This window comes from Cavia porcellus, unplaced genomic scaffold, assembly GCF_034190915.1.
Source record: "Cavia porcellus strain 051 isolate PalLab524CR breed Dunkin Hartley unplaced genomic scaffold, mCavPor4.1 scaffold_4, whole genome shotgun sequence".
Taxonomy (NCBI): Eukaryota; Metazoa; Chordata; class Mammalia; order Rodentia; family Caviidae; genus Cavia; species Cavia porcellus.
In genome coordinates, this window is record NW_026947487.1 from 53,906,293 (window position 1) to 53,926,791 (window position 20,499).

At 56.9% G+C, this 20,499-nt stretch overlaps 1 protein-coding gene across 3 annotated transcripts; it reads right to left on the bottom strand.

Moving 5' to 3' along the window:
- Positions 1-915: 915 nt before the first annotated feature.
- Positions 916-20,295, bottom strand: Cars2 (cysteinyl-tRNA synthetase 2, mitochondrial). 3 transcript variants are annotated; one of them, XM_013141327.2, is made up of 15 exons: positions 19,389-20,295; positions 15,760-15,810; positions 13,171-13,288; positions 12,441-12,512; positions 12,104-12,209; positions 10,455-10,538; positions 10,060-10,189; positions 9,131-9,264; positions 7,774-7,841; positions 6,942-7,008; positions 6,426-6,564; positions 4,794-4,917; positions 3,116-3,214; positions 1,332-1,538; positions 916-1,097 (listed from the first exon to the last, which is right to left on the bottom strand). In XM_013141327.2, the coding sequence occupies exons 3-15, from the start codon at positions 13,222-13,224 to the stop codon at positions 1,029-1,031; spliced, it is 1,353 nt and encodes a 450-aa protein (XP_012996781.2). In that variant the 5' UTR covers positions 13,225-13,288; positions 15,760-15,810; positions 19,389-20,295; the 3' UTR covers positions 916-1,028. The 3 variants fall into 3 exon arrangements, with proteins under 3 accessions (XP_012996781.2, XP_003477556.2, XP_063103100.1); XM_003477508.5 differs by lacking the exon at positions 19,389-20,295 and adding an exon at positions 15,892-16,184; XM_063247030.1 differs by lacking the exons at positions 15,760-15,810; positions 19,389-20,295 and adding an exon at positions 15,527-15,546.
- Positions 20,296-20,499: the final 204 nt, after the last annotated feature.

Consider the following 20,499-nt stretch of genomic DNA (forward strand, 5'->3'; position numbering starts at 1 on the left):
AGGCCATGGCAGCATAGTTGGTGGTACTTCTTCAGATGCAGTTACATGTGCAGGCGCCCTGGGCGTGGGAGCAAGGTGGAGAGCAGCACTGGCCCCCCTGGACCTCCTGGCCCTTGGCAGGTAGCACCCTGAGCCTGCACCCTGACCTGTGGCCAGGTTAGTGCTGTCACTGGGACAGGTCAGGTCCCAGGAAGCTGGCCGTGCTGCCCTGCCCTGCCCTTCCACGGTGCTGCTGTCACAGGTCAAGATGTTGGTGGGCTGGACAGAAGAGCATGTCCCCATCCCCACTGTCCCCAGGATCTGGCCCTGATTCCTGCAGTTTCAGGGAGCCTCATACCACTTGGTGCCTGGAGACCTGGCCCAGCATGCTGGCTCCAGGGCAGTGCAGCAGCTGTGGCTATGGACTGACCAGCAATAAGCACACGGGGCTGTGGGGACCACTGGCATGAACCCCAGGGGTCACAGGCCAGACCTGGCCTGACACCTGGGACGGAGGTCACAGTCCCCTGCTCAATCATCAGAGATGCCAGGCCAGGTGCAGGGCTGCTACGCCCTGTGCCAGCTGCAGCTGCCACACAGCACCCCATCCTCAACCACAGAACCAATCTCTGTGCACCTGTCATGCACTGCCCCTCAATGCTTGTAACAGGAACACGAGGGCCCCATGTGGCACTGCAGCCCCTCCTCAGCTCAGGCTCCCAGGCTTCAGACCTCAGTGGCTCTACATGTCCAGCTGATAGAGTCCCCTGGTCACCTTCAGCAGAGTGTGGCACTAGGACACAGGGCCTTTGGCTCACATGTGCCCAGGATGTGGCTGGCTTGGGTCCACCAAGCAGCCAGCAGGGTTCTACTGAACGCGCTGGCCACTGGTCTTGCCGTCCCTTGAATGTGGCAGAGTGACAGCAGACACCTCAGGACAGGACGGGTCAGCTTTATTTTGACGTGGACCAAAGAGCCTCGATGGGAAACTTGAATACCAAATCCCAGTGGGGAGCAGAGCCATGGTGTCACATCCAGCTGGCTGGTTCTCAGCCTCCTGGCTTCTGTGTCGTCCATGGGTCCAGCATTTCCCAGGTAGAGGCTGTGATACTTCTGTCCTGGAGAAATGAAGAGAGGGTCATGTCACCTTGCTGCAGGGGCAGTGGGCATGGCCAGCAGTGGAGCAGGAGGTGGCAGGCAGACCCACGCCTTGGTGATCCAGGCAGCCAACAGCCTCTCCTCACCCTGTGCCTGCCATGGTGGCTGCTCTTGGGACAAATGTCACAGGCAGGGTGACACCTCAGGCAGGAGCCTGTGTGACTATGCCCGGGTGTCTGGGTGGCAGCACTCACCTTGATGCTGATACCGTGGGCAGCAAGGTCCTGGCGAAGTGCGTCACATGCATCCAGCAAGGGCTGCCTGTCCCGCAGCTGCTGTTGCTGGGCATCCCTGCTGGCCGCCTGTGTGTCCAGCGCAAACTGCCGCACCTTCAGCCGGAAGCGCACCAGCTCATCCACCACGCTGCGCAGGGCGGCCTCACTGCTGTCTCCTGAAACACACTGCACCAGGCTGTGACCCCTAGCCTGTCTTTCTGCCCCTCAGAGCTGGTGCTTTCAGGGACCTGGCAGGGATGCAGTGGCCTGGCTTCGAATCCCACGTAACACCCTCTCTGTACTCCCATGGTGCAGGCCTGCTGAGGCCTGGAACCCTGGGACCAACACGGGCAGCTCTGCTCCATGGAGCTGGAACTGAGATGCGAGGTTAGGGCACGTACTGGTCACCTGGGAGCGGCCAAGCAAACCCAGCCCTGAGGGGACCCGGCTTCGGCAGAATCCTCCACCCTGCCGGCTCAGAGCCCTGTGCCATCCAGCGCCTCCTCCTCAGTGACCAAGTGACCGTGCACAGCATTCTCTACTTAGGGCTCTAGCTGCTTCGCCCTCCTGCAATCCTCGCTCTACTTTTACCACAAAAGCAGAGTTCTGTTGCTGACCTGAGCCCAGGAGGGAACACTCTGCTGCTGCTGACCGGGACTGGGACTGGGCCAGGCCAGGCCCAGCACAGCCACTTCACAGCCACTTCACTGCCCTCAGCCGTGGCTGGAAGCCACAGTGCACGAGGCATCCAGACAGTACCAGGCATCTCAGGCTCATGGCACCGCCAGCGCCTCCATGCTGCCTGCAAGAAGCCCTGTCTGTCGTGTGGGTTCAGAGACCCAGGCGTGGAGTAGCCCTGGGACAGCGTTCACAGGGGCTGGGCCCTGGCAGGGAGAGCAGCCTGGACCCAGGCCCTGCGTGGCATTGGCCAGAGGCTGCTGGCTTGGGTACTGTGCCAGCAGAGCCCCCACAGCTGGCAGCTCTGTTTCAGTCCGGGTTGACTGAAACCCTGGAGGAACTCAGGGTGGATGTCGAGGCTCCCGGCCGGGCACTGCCCATCACAGCCTGGGATTTCCTGGTTGCCGCAGGGAGGCCGTGTAGTATCTTGGTGTAGCCTGTCAGCAGCAGAGGCAGGCAAGAAGGGAGGGAAGAAGTGGGGACCCCACATAGGGCAATGGCCCAGGGCTAGGCCCCAGTGGCCAGGGTGGGAGGCAGAGGGCAGGGATGAGATTCCCAGGGGGCTGGGGCTAAGCCCTGGGTTTCAGCAGGGCAGGTGGCTGGAGGGACGGGCTTCTATATAAATGTGCATCTTTTATCCACGTGTGCATGCAGCAGGGTTCCACAGCCCAGCTTTGTGCCCTGTGAGACCCACACTGCCAGCTTGAGGTGTGCAGCCCTCCCCTGGGACACGGCCACAAGCTGGCCCCACCTGAGGGCTCAACCAGAGTGCGGGAAGCCCAGCCCAGCTGCTAGAGATGGCAGCTTCTGGCCCGCACGGGGCATGATGGTGGCACAGCAGCCTCACCAGGTGACTGCGGCATGTGAGGGCCTTGTGGGAACCATGATGGCAAAGCCATACTGGGACACCTCACGGAGCCGGGGCCGGGGCCGGGGGTTCAAGTGCTTTTGTTTTCTGGGACAGCAACAATGTCAGCTGCTCCAGGAAAGTGTGGGGTGCTGTGCCTCTCAGACAGGCATGGAGAAGGGAACAGCTAAGCGGCCATCTGCAGTGGACCCCAGAGGATGACGTAAAGAGGACTGACCTGCTGGCTGGCCAGAGAGATCCCCACAGTCTCGAAGAACTGCTCCACATAGGCAATGATGGCACCCAGCACAGCAGGGCTCCTGGGACCCCCAGGGCCCTGTAAGAAACAAGGGGGTAAGCCAGGCATGGTGGTACACACCTATAATCCCAGCACTCAGGAGGCTGAGGCCGGAGGATCATTGCGAGTTCGAGGCCCGCCTCGGCTACATAGTTCAAGGTCTGGCTGAACTGCCTTAAAAAACAGAGGTTCTATACATCAAGGCACAGGTGCCAGTGGTCTGCTCAGGGCCACACAATTGCTGTGCACTGAGGACACATGCCAGCCTCAGCAGCGGTACAGTGAGGGTGTTTTGGGCAGCCCTGCCTCGGCTTACCCATCGTTCACGTGGGGTGTGGGTGCCACCTCATTACCAGGCTCCTGAGGGCATACCTGGCCTTGGCAGTAAGGCCACATCAGCAGCCGCAAGGGCACAGGGCCTGCTCCTCAGTGGGACAAAGGGGCCCTAGAGGCAGGGCTCTGCCCCCACGCCCCTGCAGTGGCTGAGGCTCCTTCTCCCTAACCACCCGCCCAGACTCCCCCAACAAGGACCCTCTGGCCCTTCTGGGTCTGGAGCTGCAGGCCTGGCAGAGAAGGCTGCGGGCCAGGGAGGCCTCAGGGCGCCCAGCTGTGGGCTGGGCCCACATGCCCTGTTGGTCAGCTCCGGGCCTGGCACCAGCCACTTCCACTCGGGCCCTCAAATACAGTGACCCTCAGAGACCCAGTGGGCCGTGCCCTGTGGTCCCCAGGCTGCAGACCAGGCCTTTATGCTGTCAGGCACTCAGACCCTGCCAGCTCTGACAGAGCCCCAGACACTTGTCCTGACACTACCTCCTGGCCTCACCTGAGCAGCACAGCTGGGTCTATGCCCTGCACCCCAAAACCCAGCAGGCCCCATGGAGGCCTCTAGGTGGTACCACACTGAGGCAGGGAAGGCCTGGCCAGGGTCCGTGTTTCTGAGGCCCAAGACGCAGGGAGATGGGCTCAGTGGTATCCACAGTCCTCGGCCCTCTGGTCCTGGATGGTCACAGGGCTCCCAGATGTGGGTTCTCAAGGGCAAGGACCAGCTCTGGTCACCCAGTGTGTGGCAGGGAGAGCCTCCGAGGTTGTGCAGGGTCAGGAGCTGCTGTTCACATCCGTGGCCTCCTGGTCACCAGGGGCTCTGCGCTGACCCTGGGTGCTCAGGGACACAGCTGTGGACACCAGCATGGACTCCCAGGTGCCCACTTCTAGGCTTCCCTCTAAGGAGGCATCATGAGCAGAGCAGACAGCGCAACTGTTGTCACTGAAAACTGTGCTTGAGAGCTAGGTCTGCTGGTGGGGGTGTCTGGGTGGCCCCTGCCCCTTCCTCTCAGGCATTGTCCTACTGCTCTGCCTCTTATCCACCGTGAACTGAGCAGCTTTGCTCCCCATGCCCTTTCGCCATGTTGCTGCCTTGAGCAGAGAACCATGGACTGAATCCCCTGAATTGCCCTCCTACAGCTTGAGTTATGCATTGTCTCCATCATGGGAAGCTGGGGACCCATCCTGGTGACACGCTGTCTACGTAGGACCTGCAGACCCGCCTGAGTGACGTGTGTCCTCTGGCACAGACAGCCAAGAAAGAGGCCTGGGAGGCCACCCAGACCCCCAAGTTTACCTCAGTGGCCACCCTGAGCTGCCTGTTTCCCTGGCGCACAAGGCCCAGGATGGCGTCCACTGCCCTGGGCGTGTCAAAGTCATCAGCCAGCGCAGTCCTCACAGTGCCCTGGGTACTGCTGAGCCTGAGAAAAACCACAGGCAGTGAGCAATGTGGACAGAGTCTTCTCACCAGTGCCCGGCCGACTCCTATGGGAAGGGCGATCTGGGCCTCACACGGCCACTGAGGTCACGTTTAGACTGCATGACCTCGCTGGCAACACCAGCTCCAAACTGACACTGAAGCTGGGCGAGGCAGCACACACCTGCCATCCCAGCAAGGGAGGAGGATGGCACATTTGAAGCCAGTCTGGGTGACAGTAAGACCCCCTGCTTTTTTGGTACCCGGGATCAAAACTTATACCCTCACACTTGCCAGGCAGGTGCTAGGCTGCTGAGCTGCATCTCCAGCCCAACCCCTTCCTTTTTGTTATGAAAGTCAAATTCAGGACCTTGAGCTTGCCAGGCAGGCACTGTAAGACTCCTGCCCCTTTTTTCAGGCAGGGCCTCTGTGTAGCCCAGCCTGTCCTTGCACACACGATGATCTTCCTGCCTGTCTCCCGACTGCTGGGATAACAGGTGTATGCCACCACACCCAGCTCACCGTTGATTAAAAAAAGTGAAGTAACCGCCCTGCATCTGCACCTGGCTGTGTGTACTTGATTCTCAGCTGGCCCGAAAGCTCTACAGCGAGTGAACTTAGCCTGGGTGATGTCACCAAGCACTTACACCCCATGTGTGGGGGCCCAGTGGGACAGGACAGCAGCCCAGTGGGGAAGTAGGGCTCAGGCACGTGGGCTCTCCCACTCTGAGTCCGGAAATGAGTCCCCTGGACTGTGAGGACAAACACAGCTGCATGGGGGACTCGCAGCAGGGGCAGGGGGTGCCCAGAGGCAGCCGTCACAGCTCAGGGCTGGTGGGGCTCCGTGGGACCTTCCAGCCACGTGCTCAACAGCTGAGAATGGCCGCTGGGTCAGGGCCAAGGTGAGCAGGGGGGACTGGGCCGAGCTCCTGCTGCAGAGCCCAAGACACCCTTGGGCCTCAGTCCCTGCAGCCCACAAGCAGCAGCACTCAGGTGTCCTTGCCTGTGGTCCTCCCTGTCTGCCCTCCGGAGAGCCTGAAGTCCCTACCTCTCCACACCCTGCAGGCATCACTCCTGCTCAGGGTCCTGCCCTGTCCCTGTCACCAGCCAGACCCCAGCACCTGGTGCTTCCAGCCCAGTGATGCACTCTGCCGGAGATGCTCACTAGAGTGCTGCTCCTGGCCTCCACGCAGTCCTCGTGGACTGGACTGCCAGACTGGGGATAATTGGGGACCAGGCCCTTACCCTGATCCCTGGGAGCTGGGCACCTGACAGTGTCCACTCCCAGCCCTGAGACCTGAGCCCAGGGCCCCACCTCGTTTTGCAGAACCAAGGATTGAACTCGACCCCGGTTCAGTGAGTTCTCAGGCTGGGCTCAAAACTGGCTGCCTGCCTCAGCTTCAGGGTGCTGGCTAGGATGATGGGCATGCACCACGCCCAGCCCTCTGAGATCTGCAGTTCCCTAACCCCTCCGGGTCCGCGCCAGGCTTTCTGCCCTGGCTCACTACTTACCTGTCCCACAGCTCAGCTTCGCTGACCGGGCCACCTGCCAGCTGCCCCTGCATGTAGGCCCGCGCGTCCTCCACAAACGAGGCCAGACCACGCAGGGCATGGCCGGCTTCCAGCATGGCACCCTCACTATAGTCGATGGCTGGGGAGGAAGTAGTGGCCACTGACCACAGAGGCTGGCGGGACTCAAGGGCCCCAACCAGAACAGGGAGCCCTAGACTCTCGCAGACTCTGAGGGAGATGCGTACTTCTAGCGGCCACTGCCAGGACAAAGCTCGCTGTGGGCCTGCGTCCTGCTATCCTCGAGGCCTGTGCTTCCCAAGCCATTAGGGATGGTGAGAGACAGAGACGGCTCTCGGTGTGTCACCTGGGCTGGCCCTGAACTCACTATGTGGCCCAGGCCAGCCCTGAGCTCCCTGCAATCCTCCTGCCTCAGCCCACTGAGTTCCAGGGTGACAGCCATGCTCCTCCACACCCCCCTGCGCCATGAAGCATGAATACCAAGGTGACTCTGCTTACCTGAGCGGTAGCTGCTGCGCAGGCAGAAGAACCGGAAGACATCGGGTGAGAAGCTCCCTAGGAAGTCCTGGAAGAAGGCAGTGTTCGGGTCACTGGGGTCCCCAGGCCGCAGCTCTGACGTGACGAGTGGCACAGCACAGAAGAGGCAGAGGTCCTGGATTCATCTCCGCTGTCACCATCACCTACCACCTGAGGTCCCACCAGCTGGGCTCTAGGGAGCCCAGGGGGCCGGGACACGATGGGGATGGGCACCCAGCTGCCCAGTGGTCAGGGACCAGGTGACTTTATTACCTGCCACCAGGCCAGTGCTGCACACAGGGAGGGAGGAGACAGGAGTGAGCTGTCCCTAAAAAGTTGTCAGGGCTGATGGCAGAACCAGCTGTTAGCCATGTTCATCACACACAAAGCTGCCCCAAAAACCAGGCATGGTGGCCAGCACTTAAGGAGGCTGAGGCAGGAGGACCATGACAAGTTCTGGGCTAAGAAGTGAGACCCTGCCTCAAAAAACTTTTAAAGAGGAGTTGGGTGTGGTAGCAAACTGTCATACCAGCACTTGGGAGGCTGAGGCAGGAGGACTGCTGCAAATTTCAGACCAGCCTGCACTGCATGGTAAGACCCTGTCTCAAAATAAACAAAAAAGGGGAGAAAGAGACTGAGACAGAGACAGGGACAGAGAGACAGGACACTGGGAGGGAGGTGTGAATGGCCACGCCCACCAAGAAAGCCTATGCAGGCATGGAGAGACCCTGAAGAGGGACTGCTGTGGGCCATGAGTAGCGAGGTGACCTTACCAGGAGGAGGGCCACAGGGAAGGGGCGGTGCTATGTGGTACCTTGATGGTGATGTAGTTCTTCAGGGACTTTGACATCTTCTCCTCCTGGCCCTTGACGTGCAGGTGCCCTGCAATGACCCACGTGCCTGAGCCGGCTGGGGAAGAGGATGCTGTCCGCTGCCCACTGCCCGCTGACCAGCCTGCACCACAGCGTGAGCTATGGCGACAGCAGGGTCTGTGATGTCAGCTCACACCAGTGACACACAGGGGCACTGAGGCAGAAGACATGGCCACATTTCCTGCTCCTCAAGCCTCCATAGCTCTGTCCCCTCCCCGGGGGCACTGCAGTGTTCCCACCACAGGTCAAGCCAGGATCATGCCCTGAGACTGCTGGCAGGTGGCATGGCCACTGCCACAAAGCACCTGGGCAACCTTTCCCTTGATCCTGGCAGCTCATCGGGGCTAAAAGGCCAGCAGCACCCGTACTGGCCTGCTGCAAAGGTCTCAAAAGTCCTGGAAGACGAACTACACGTGGTGCCCCTCGGAGAACAGCCACTGAACGGCCACCAGATGGCCCTGCGTGTTCTCAGAAGGTCCCCAAGGGACCCACTGGCCCGACTTCCAGCATCACCAAGGTGCACAGAGAAAGAGAAAGCTGACCGGCCCCTCCAGGGGGCACAGACAACATGGCCACGCAAGGGACATCGCGGGGGGGGAGGGGGCTGTGTGGACACAGGTGCTGTGGGGCTCAGGGAGGGCTGAGCTGAAACTCCTGGGCATTAGAGTGGGTCCCAAATGCCACACTCTAAATGGGGCTTTGTCTCTATTTTTTGAGACAGGGTCTCTGTGTTCCAGGCTAGTTTTTTTTCTCCCCTCCCTATACAGGGAATCAAACTCAGGACCTTGCACTTGCCAGACAGGTGCTGTGCTACTGAGCTACATCCCTGGCCCTCCAGGCTGTTCTTGAACTCCCTCCAGGCTGGCCTCAAACTCAGTGATACTCCTGCCTCAGCCTCCAGAGTGCTGAGATTGCAGGCATGCATACCACACCTGGCAAAGCAGGACCTGCGTCATGAGCTGCACTGCTCCTAAGGGCCGGGGCTCAGTGAGTCGCCAGCATTGCCTTGGGCACAGTGACCCCAGCTGCAGGGTGAGAGCAGGGTGACGGGAAGTCTGGGAACAGGGCTGCCACTCGGCAGTGGGTCTTCCTACTCACTCATTCCAACTCCCACTGTCTGCAGAACAGCACTGGGGAAGTGCTGGGGAAGTGGTAGGGTCACCTTTCCCAGCCAGGGGCTGCCGTCCCCAAGCCCTGGACAGACATCCTGCCACCTGAGCCCCCAGTACAGCCACCTGAGCCCGAAGCTGAACCAAGGGCCATGGACCCGTGAGGGCATTGCCCCTGCCACCCGCTCACCCGAGTGCAGGAAGTAGTTGCCCCACTGTGCGCACTGGTGGAAGACCTCACACTGCGCAATCTCATTCTCGTGGTGTGGGAAGGCAAGGTCCATGCCGCCCGAGTGCACATCCAGGTGGCTCCCGAATACTGTGCTGTGGGACACAGACATAGGCACTGTCACCAGGGCCCAGATACACAGTGATGCCACCTAGAGCATGCGGGGACAGCACTCAGGATGGGAGCAGAGCAGGCCATTTGGGGCATTTGGGCCTCCGAGGGTGTCAGAGGCTTGGCCACAGCTGCACCAGAGTCCCTGGAGCCCGGCCATGGCAGGAGGGACAATCACACACAGGGTGGATGCTCAAGTACAGCATTCGTCATGGTAAAAGAAGCAGGGCCCCAAGTGCCGGCTGACCACACACGTCCCCCTGCTCCTGCCACTTCTGCAGCAGCTCTGGAGTCCTCTCTCCTGAGTGTCTCTATGGGGTGTGATCCAAAATATAGCGACTACTGCTGCTCCCGAGCAGCTCATCCGCATCCACCTCATCACGGATCTGACACTGTGCAACTCCTGGCTCCCCCCAAACTCATGACCACAAAGGATGACCAGGTAAAGATCCTCCAGAAAGAGGATTCCAGAGCCACTGCAGGAAGTGGCAAGGACCATGGGACAATTGTGCGCCACAGTGACTTTGAGGGCATGTGGTGCAAAGCATCTCTTTCTGTAATAAAGGTTTTAGTCTGAACGTCGCAGTATTTTCTGACTCTGCCTCTGAGGGGCAGGGGTCCTGGGCAAGTATAAAGCAGACTCTGGGCGAGGCCATGCTGCCAGTGGCCACCCCTGCCGTGTCCACATGGGAGGGTCCTCAGGGCCTCCCTGTGTCACCATGCAGAGCAGGTCCATGAACCTGGGCTCTGAGCTGGGATGGAAAAGCTCCCAGGCTTACCTGGCAATCGTGGAGCACTCGATGTGCCAGCCGGGCCTGCCGAGTCCCCAGGGTGAGGCCCAGGACACCTCCCCGGGCTTAGCCGCCTTCCACAGCGCAAAGTCACCTGAGTACCGCTTGTCCGAGTCCACTGCAACAGCAAAGGCTCACTAGCAGGGACACGGGCGATGCCCCAGACACCTGCTCTTCCTCCCGAGGAACTTGGGAGCTCCTCCCCATGTGAGCCAGGTCAGGAGGACCAGAGTCCTGCGGCGAGGACACAGAACTGCAGTAACTCTCACTAGCACAGCAGGAATCAGTCAGGACATGTGGAGGTGTTCCCGGTCAGGAAAGTGTGCCCCCTCAAAGGGCAGGGCTCCCGGGGTCCTGGGGCCACCTCAAGTGTTGGCTCCTACCTGCCTCTGCAGCCGGACAGGGCGTCACATCGACAAGTTTGCCATACTTGTCTCCTCTTGACCTCAGGTCAAAGTAGACGTTACCTGTTCCGGAGACAGCTGTGAAGGCGCTGTGTCTGGAGCCAGTGAGGCTTAGTAGCCAGCAAGGGATCATAGCTCACATATACAAACCAGGCCTCTCATCCAGGCAAGGCAGGGGAGGCTGGGAGGCCGAGGCAGAAGGCTCTCCATGATTTCAAGGGTTGGAGCACCTTAGGTTCTCCAATGGTTCTGCTGCCATTAAAAGTTTACAGTGACACGGGAGGACAAGGGTTCAGACAGCATTTACTCCTCCGGGGAATGGGCTGTGACCCTGCCACATCTAGTGCAGGCCTCGGGACCTTGCATGCTCTCTGGAGTGAGGTCCTGCCCTGACATCTAAGCCCTTGCAAAAGGTTTGGGAGCCGGGCATGGTGACACTTGTCTGTTACCCCAGCACTCTGGGAGGCTGAGGCAGGAAGATCACAAGTTCCATGCCAGCCTGGGAAACTTAGCAATGCAGTGACCTTGTCTCAGGAAACTAAGGGTAGGGGACATGGCCCATTGCAAAGGCCCTGGGCTCAAACCTCAGCACCAGAAACAGTTTTCTGGGAGCTGAGCCCCAGGCACACCAAACGGTCAGGTAAGAACTCTAGAGTAGGCCAAAGCCCAACACACCCATGTCGGCACAGCAAGCACCTCCGCAGGACCTGCCTGGCTTGGGCCTGGGCTGGGTGCCCTGTGGTATGTGAAATCAGAACAGGGAGTCTTGTTTTTTGTTTGTTTTTGTTTTTTGAGACAGGATCAGCTATGCAGTTCAGGCCTTGAATTCACTGTGTGGCTCAGGCTGGCCCAGTGCGATCTTCCTGCTTCAGCCTCCTGAGTGCTGGGATTAGGTTAGCTACCATGCATGGCTAAAAGGCCAAAGGTTTTTCTGGTCTGAAAATTTACCATCTGGATGGGGGAAGCTGACTTCTGTAAACAGTAAAGCACAGCTGCTCAGTGCATGCAGTTGCAGAGACTGAAGCAGTGCACCCAGCTGTGGGCAGCACACAGAAACCTATAGAGACATGGACTCTGCGGAGGGGGCGGCACAGGAGGCTGCCTGGGAAGGGGTGGTGAGGGGGTGCCCAGAGCAGACAGAGAGAAGCCCAAAACCAAGGACCCCTCAGGGGAAGCGCTGGGTCAGGAGTCGGGAGGTGCAGCAGGTGGCTAGGGGGAGATGTCCAGGAGGGAGGTGTGGTGAGACAGGGCGGGTGCAAAGGCCAGAGCCACAAGGTCTTGGCTCCACAACAGGGAAGCAGTGGCCACCGCAGAGCAGGGCTGCTGCCACTAGGGGAGGACTGGTCACAGGTCTGATGACACATGGGACTCTCAGGGCAACATCAAGGGCAACGGACTTTGGGGATGCTGACATCCGTTTCCCTACAGTGCAGGGACGGGGGCACAGCCCATGCTTCTGCCCCAGGGAGCCTCAGTCTCATAGCCAGATAGCTGGGGATAGCTCTACTGAGAAGGATGGTATTGCGTGCACCCCAGCATGTCACTGGGGAGTGACCTGGAGGCTGTCGGTTGGGAGCAGCACCTCTCAACACCTCCCAGCCAGCAGTGCTGCCCGAATGGGCCAGTACCTTCTGCAGTGGCGTATGCGTGACCACGAGCCACGATGCCCTGGATAAAGGCGAGAATCTGAGGAATGGTCTCCGTCACTCTCAGGGCCACAGTGGGTGGGAGCACCTGCAGGAGCAGGGTGGGGCGGGGCTGTACTCTCAGGTGCCTGGCAATGGTAGCGGGCACAGGATCACCAGCTGGAGCCAGGGGTCTTCTGCCACTCGGGCACCAGCACAAGTCAAACCAGGACGCACCCCTCCTCCAGCAGTGAGGCCCTGGCCAGTGGCACTGAGCCAGCCTGGAACCCCTGCAAGGCCAGGTGTCCAAGGCCACGCAGCCAAAGCCCACTGAACCTACCTTCAGGGCCGCCATGTCCTGCCTGAAGTCTTCCTCGTACAGCCTGGCCAGGGCAGCAGGCGACATGTCCATCTGCAGGAGAGATGTGGTCAATGGCCGGCAGGCTCCCTCAGGGGAACTGTCTACCTACTGGCCCTGCAGTCACTGGGGATGCATGGTGAGTGCACAGAAGCCCGAAAACTCACCAGTGTCCCTGGTAAAGGCCCAGACACAGCACTCAGCACCAGGCAGGTGGCACCTGGGTTCCAGTTCTGGGGCAAAACAGGCCTTCCAGTAAAAACGCCTGTCCGCTCCCACGTACGCAGAGGACACGACAGCAAAATAGCCCCGAATCCCACATCTCCCCTCTCCACTGAAATGTTTCCAACCCACATAGTCTGCACCCCGATGCCCACCCAGGCCACTCCGGGGCCATTGACCCAGATGTGACCTTCCTCCCCAGAGACACTACAGCTCCAACAAGGCTGTGGTTCCTCCAGATGTGCAGAAGTCCTTAGCCGTTAGGCCCAGATGGGCACCCCTGTCCCTTGGCCCTGCCTGAGCTGCTCAGCTGGGGGACACGGGTGTGTACTTCCCCGTTGACAGCCAAAGCACCCCTCTGGAACACACCTGGCAGGTGGAGGCAGGGTGCCCTGGTCACCTGGAAGCCTCCCAGCTCGCTGAGCCCCTGGGAAACCCAGACCTGGGCCTGACAGAGCAGCTACACAGGACCAGACCGGGCGTCGCTCACCTCGCTGGCTCTTCGGATGATCTTATCATCCACATCGGTGATGCCCATCACCATGACCACGCTGCACCCGAATACCCGGGTCAGGAGCCTCCGGATGATGTCAAACCTCACGTAAGAGCTGGAAGGAAAGGACACGGGTATCTCAGCTCACCAGTCACCTCCGGGACCCAGAGAGAGCACAGGGTGGCCACGAGCTGCCTCAAGGTTCACAGTTGGCGCAGTCTCCTACGGCACTGCTTTCAGGGCATGATCCATCATGGTGTTTTTAGCTTTAGAGTTACTGAATGGTTTAACCTGTCATTAAATATGTAAAACTTCACTCAGAATACAAGCTCCTTGGGTGGCCACCCTAGTTGATGGTCTAGAATAATTCTTCCTCTATGACGAAACAGGTAGAAGCAAATAAACTCAAGTAAGGACAAGTGTCCTCGTCCTCTCGGAGTTGCATCCCATTACTCCTGAGAACACTATGCCATTTTAGAACACAAAAAACGAAAAATAAAAAAGTCAGGTGTGGTGGCACATACCCATTAGCCCAGTGCTTGGGAGCTGAGGCAGGAGGGTCACCATGAATCAGAGGCCAGCCTGGCCTCACAGTGAGTTCCAGGCCAGCCTAAATTACATGATGAAATCCTGTCTCAAAAAAACAAAAAAGCAAATACAGGCTGACATCCCCCAAAACCTCTGCTTTAGAATTTCCCCTCACTTCCTTTCACATGTATGTAACTTTTTTTCAGTGCTGTGAATTCAGCCCATAGGGTCTGCACTGAGTGGCATCCTAGCCCTTTTCTATTTTGATTGCTTTTATTTTGAATTAGCGTCTCACCAAGTTCCAAGGCTGAGCTCACACTTGAGATTCTCCTGTCTCAGCCTCCCAGAGTGTTGAGGTTCCAGGTTTGCACCTCAGTGCCTGGGGGTACAAGTCTCACGTGGCTAAAAGAAGCCCCGATAGTCTCCAGTTCTGGAGACCCAAGGCACGGGGATCCGTTCAAAATGAAGCCAGAGAAGACACGGTCTCTTCCTGGTGCCCTGCCTAGGTGTACATGGACCCGACTCATGCTTGTAGCACCACAGTGTCCCCCAGTTCCTGTGGGACTGAGTTAGGAGGAGGCCATTGTAGGGACATGGTTAGATGCACAGACCACTCACAACAGATCAGTGCCCAGATAAAAGCACCCCAAGAGACCCCAATCCACCATGTGACAGCACCAAAATCCACAGAGTAGAGTACTGTTCTGCCATAAAGAAGGGTAAACTCAGTCCTCTGTAGGAAAATGCTACTGCCGGAGACCACGATGTTAAGTGAAATACCAGAAACAAACTTAAACATTGCGGTTGCTACAGAGACCCAAAGTATAAGTAAACTAAAGTGCAGAAATAAAAGACAGATCATAGAAAGCAGGGCAGTGTATCTTTCTGTACATGAGCAGGGGAGTGGGGGAGCGGGGTAGAGAGAAGGTAGAACCCTCAGGTGGTGGCGGCTCCTCAGCCTATAGGGAAGTCAGAACCTGGCTGTAGGGAGGAGCCACCTGCCCTGCCTGTACCATGGGTCACAGAAAGCGCAGGAGATGGGGACAAGCTCAGGAAACCCAACAGGAGGTGCAGAGCCAGGTTCTGCCTGGCAGCCTCTTTCCTTTGAGTCCACCTCTGTGGAGGGGCTTTCGGGGTGGGAGAAGGAGACTCTGCTTTTAATTCTTGCACACCGAATTTTACATTTTAGTACAGATGTCAAAACATAATTTTTCATTTGGCGGTACATTAGCCCAAAGCGAAGGGAAAAAATTATGCTTCAGTGATTTCATTTTCTTACAACATAATACAAAAAAGTTCAGATCATGTGTAATATGTAATACTTTAAAAAGTAAAAATTTTAAAAATGTAACTTTACTTTTAGTCTAGGTCTGTACAAAAAAAAAAAAAAGGCATAATAGGACATGTGACATAGGAAGCAAACTGGAACAGCACCTCAGGGTGGGGCCAGTTTTACCCTGGTTCCAGTTTCCTTGGTGCAGTAGGCAGAGAGCTACCTTTTCAATAAAAGCTAACCTTCAGCGGGTATGGTGGCCTAAACCAATAACCTCAGTGCTCTGGGAGGCTGAGGCAAGAGGATCCTATGTTTGAGCCCAGCCTGAACCATTTACTAAGATCTTTATCCAAAACAAAAAGAAGAGAAAAAGGTTTAGCCCTTACAGCAGCACTATTTCCAGTAACTGCAATAAAGATTTGAGACCATGACTTTGTTGTTTTTTTTTTTTTTGAGACTGTCTTGCCCAGGTTGACCTTGAATTCGCAAGGATCCTCCTGTCTCAGCCTCCCAAGTGCTGGGATTCCAGGTGTGCACCACTACACGACCCACCTCATGGCAGAACAGACAAGGCCTTGGCCAGAAAGTGGCTTGTCCAGAGGTGGAAAGCTAAGGCAGGACGGCAGCCAGCAGGGATCATTGGGCTCCTTCGCCCCTGTACCTTGGAGCAAGTAGCCCACGCTGGAGGCCCCTGGTCTCTGCGCCCACGCCTGCCTCAGTTTCCCTCCTGGAGGGTGGGCGCCGGCTCAAGCAGCACTGCAATGTGCCCGCGAACCCGGACTCACCAGGCGTGGCCGAGGTGCGCGTGATCGTACACGGTGGGGCCGCAGCTGTACCTGGGGACAAAGGGAACAGGGCACGTGAGGCCAGGGCGAGGCCGACCTCGCCGCACTCGCGCGCCCAGGCCCGCAACGCACCAGGACACTGCGTCGGCGCGGGCCACTACCAGAGGATCCTTGCGGCCCGTGAGGCTGTTGTGCACGCGCACGCCCGTGTCACAGCCCGCCGGCCGCCGCCAGCCTAGCCCGCGCCCCGAGCTCGCCGCCCGCAACCCGGGACCCCGCGCAGGCCCCAGCGCGGCCCGGAGCAGCGGGAGCCCGCGCGTCCGCAGCATGTCGCCGGCCAGCGCGGCCCATCTCCCCGCCCACACAGGGCCGCACCCCCCCTACGGCCACGCCCACACCGGAAGAGCTCTCAGGAGGCCGCTGAGCCCGCGCCCGGGACGGCATCGGATCCCGGTCTTGGCCCCACCTCGAGGCTGCAGGAAGAGGCGGGGCCGCGACGCTGCGTCTCCCGAGTAGCGCTGGTCGCGGTCGCGCTCGGCGTCCTTGGATACTGTGCGAGCCCGGGTGGGCCCAGCGGCATTTCTGGTCAGGATCAGGGAGCTGCAGCGAGAGGCAGCCTTGTATCCGCTGCCAGGATCTGCCTACTGCCGGGGAACCTGTACATACCTTGTTGCGCCCTAACACAGCACCTTTGCATCCCAAAACGAGCCCAGCATATTTGCTTTTTAGCACTCCAACATCCACTGTACTATGCATCCTGGCAACACTGGACCCCAACACACAGCATGTCTGCCTCACAATATAGTGCACCCCAATATAGTGCATCAACACTGCACCCTAACACTGAACATCGCATACCCCGACATGGGCAACCCTTGTGAACCCCAGCACTGGCTTCTGATGAAGGACAGCGCAAGGAAACCACCCATTCCGGAAGCAGGTAAACAAGAAATGTCTGCCTGGGACTCATTTTAAGAGTGAAAATTCCATCTCTGTCTCTGGAGACTAAAAATGTTCGGAGACTTGCTTTCAGAAGGTCTCAACAAAAGCCCTCCTATTGGCATTCTGTAAAACAGATCTTCGCTTTCGCAGTCCTCAAAACAACCATTTCCTCCGTTCGTTTTCGGGATGTTTGATGATTTGAAAGACAAGCTACTGAGGCAAACAAGTGTCTTCCTCGCGTGTCTAAAGTCTTTCTTCCTCAAGACTCTGGAGGCCAGCTCCGTTTCAAGCTAGACTGCAGCAGGATGGGAGCTGCGTTCTAATGCCTGAGGCCGCGGCGCTGGAGCCTGCGCTTCCGAGGCGGGAGACCACCGCGCCAAACACTGACTACTAACTGCCCGGGGAATGCTGATTTCCCGAGTGTTAGCGTGCAGCCTTTGCGGCTCTGTCTTGTTCCTGTCGCGTTGTGGATGCTTCTTTCCTAAATATTCCAAGTCATCAATCCTTTTGAACGTCTCACTAGATCCTGCACTAAAATCAGAAGGGAGCTTGCTGAAGGTTGCTGAATTTGTCCCTCCTGAAGTCCACCTGCTGCACATCAGGGTCAAAGTCCAGGTGGGAAAATAGCTGATGGAGAAAGCTAGGCTAAGAGTGCATGCCGAACTCAAGGACACAGCTAGTTAGAAGTTTTGAGAACAGATTCAGTGACACTGAAAACCAAATCCTGCACATGAATCTGGACAGCTGATGCCATTGCATGGGCCACAGGAAATCATGACTTTTAAATTAACAATGCCATCTTTTGTCTTCATAAAATCAGTCTTGGAGGCAGTCTGCGACTGGCAGCAATGTTATATTCTTAATGCTTTTGCCCATTATTTAAAGAATTGTGTGTTCCTCCCTTGTGATTTAATCCGCAACACATGGCTGAACATAACCCATTATTTAATGGTGATTTGAACACAATCCTCTGGTATCCTTGATGTGTACACATGGCACGTTATGGTGAAGTAAGTGATTAGCGAGAGTTACCTAAAATGAGAACCCTGTTCCTGTAGAGTCCTTTCTTCACAGTGGTCTACCCTATGCTGAGGGGTCTACTTTTACTTTTTTCTCCCTTCCTCTTAGTTTTATTTGGCCCAAGCTCATGCTGCAAAGCCTAATTTTTTTCTCCTACCCTCTGTTCCTTTTTATCCTACCTTTAATAAATGTGGACTATGCCACCATTAAGAAAAAATAAAATCATCTTTCTCACTAATGTAGGCCACAAGACAGACATAACAATCCTAAAGATATCAGAAGTGCCATTTTTAGTCTTTAATGACAAAATGTCGTTTTTAGGATATTTTCTTCTGAGGCAAAACCATGTCAATCCAAAGCAGAACAAATTACAGCAACATAATGTTGAAGCAGTTCCAGTTTCAGGTGAAGCTATTTATTTCTTTAAGCACCTCAAAACAAAGAATTGTGTGTTCCAGGGACTGGGGTTTAGCTCAGTGGCGTAAGTGCCTGCCTTGTAAGCCCACGGTCCTGAGTTTGATCCCTGGTACCAAAAAAAAAAAAAAAAAGAATTGTGTGTTCCTCCCTTGTGATTTATTCCAATAGGTTTGAGCATCTCTAGTTAAACCAGAAACATTTTTTAGACTGATTGACTGGTGCTAGGGACTGAACCCAGGGCCAGCTACATGCTAGAAACAAGTCCTACCAGCAAGCCAAGCCACCCCCCAGTCCCAAATGTTATTTAGCAAAAAGCTTTAACATTTATATTTGCAGTACACTATAAAGAGCAGGCTTGAATCAAAATTTTAATTTATTACCCATATTTAAAAAGACATACTCATCTTCTAAGTTTAGGCAGAAACTTGCTTTGTAAGGCCAATAAAAAATAAAACACTTCTGACTTTTTGGCCTAAGGGGTGGAATATTCTACGAGATCCATGAAGGCAACCGTTTATTTGCCACTGTTTCCAGCACGTGTGAGGGTGGCTCAGCAGCACACAGGGAGGCCTGCCCGCACTCAGGCATCTATACCTGAGGGAGTGAGACACCTTTTTGGTGTAGGTATGTGAGGTCCCTGAACAAGAGAAAGAAGAAATAACTATCAGACAGCATCGAGACTTTTTTAAGTGAACACAGGGCAAACTCCAGCTTATTTACTGGAAGGAGTAAATAATCTCTAACATTTGTTCTTGAGCCCAGATAAACGCTGTTCACTCTTGGGCCAATGAATGTTAGAAATAAAAGGATCTCTTACTGTTGTACTTTTAAATTACTTAGATGCTCTTGGGGGAAAAGGATTGATATTTTTATACAATCGTGTACCTCTCTATATACTTCATGTTTTTGTTTCCATATGTCGCAGTGTTTTGTGCAGCCTGGTGACCAATAAATTTTCTTGTAGCAATAAAATGAAACTGTACTAATTTTCTTTTCTTTTTTTTTTTATCGGTATCGGGGATCGAACTCACGACCGCCTGCTTGCAAGGCAGGTGCTTATGCCACTGAGCTAAATCCCCAGCCCCAAACTGTACTAATTTTCATTTGCTCTCTCTTGGGCAAAAACTGTAAGAAATGTGAATTGGTAAAATAACAACCAATGCGTCAAACAGCAAGGTGAACGTTCCTCTGTTCCTCTGCTGTGCGGTGGTGAGCCAGGGGGTTCGAGAAACAACATCAAACCTACGTACTTGGAAGCGTAAGCAGTGTTTGTCCGACAACACTGCGGTCGAGCTCCAACGTGAAGGATCCGGCTTCGAACTTGGCTCACGTTATAGTCCGTTAGGCAGCACCGACAGCCCCAGCACAAAACACCCCGCGGCTCGCAGCAGTGCGCACCCCCGTGGCTAATGCACTGTCATGGATTTTACACATGTCACAGGACTGCACAGGATACTTAAAGAGAACTGTAGATGACTTCTGAGGTGGCACAGCGCCTGCTGAAACTGCAATCGTGTCTGTGCCTCGCTCTGCACCAGGAGTCATCCCGGAGCTCCCAGCTGGAACCGACCCTGTCCATCACGAAGAGGACACGGAAGATGGGGCCGGCCCGGGCTGCAGCGACACTCGGGCACATCCACGCTGGGGCAGAGTCCGCGGCTGACTTCCGACGAAGCCCGCTGCCGAGCAGGCTTGGAGGACACAGACCGGGGACCTCTCCCGAGGGCAGACCCTGGAGAAGGAGGAAGGCGAAGGGCACCGCAGGACCGAAAGCCCGCCGAACTGGCCGGCGGCCCGCGCAGGACAAAGACGGCAGCGCCCCCACGTGGCCACGCCCAGGGCGGGGCTTAGGCCGGAAGGGGGCGGCCTGGCCTGGGCTCGTCGTCTAGGCAACGGCTCGCTGCGCTCTGTCTCCTCCGAAGCCCTAAATGCGGGTGCCGTGGGGGAGGGGAGGGTGTAAGCGGGCCCAGGCGCTCAAGAGCGGCCGTCCAGAAGTTGGCGGTCTTTCCAGATGGAAGGGGACGAAGGGAGAGCGCATCATAGGGCACAGGACGGCGTTGGGATAAGGTCACGGGAGGCGTCGCTCCTGTCGGCTCGCCCTCCGAGGGGCCTCAGCCCTGAGGAGCAGCTCCCCTCCAGGGGCCCTTTGTCTCCGAGCCTTTCCAAATTGAGCAGCAGGAGGGAACACAAAGGGAGGGCGGTGGCAAGCAGCGCAGGCGCAGGAAGTGCGGAGGCTGCTGGGAGTGGTGGTCCCACCTCGCGACAGTTCGTTCCCTCTCGCGCGGACCCCAGTGCGCGTGCGCCATTACTTCCGCCTCGCCTGAGCCCGCCCTCTCTGCCCGCCTCCAGAGGACCCGTCTC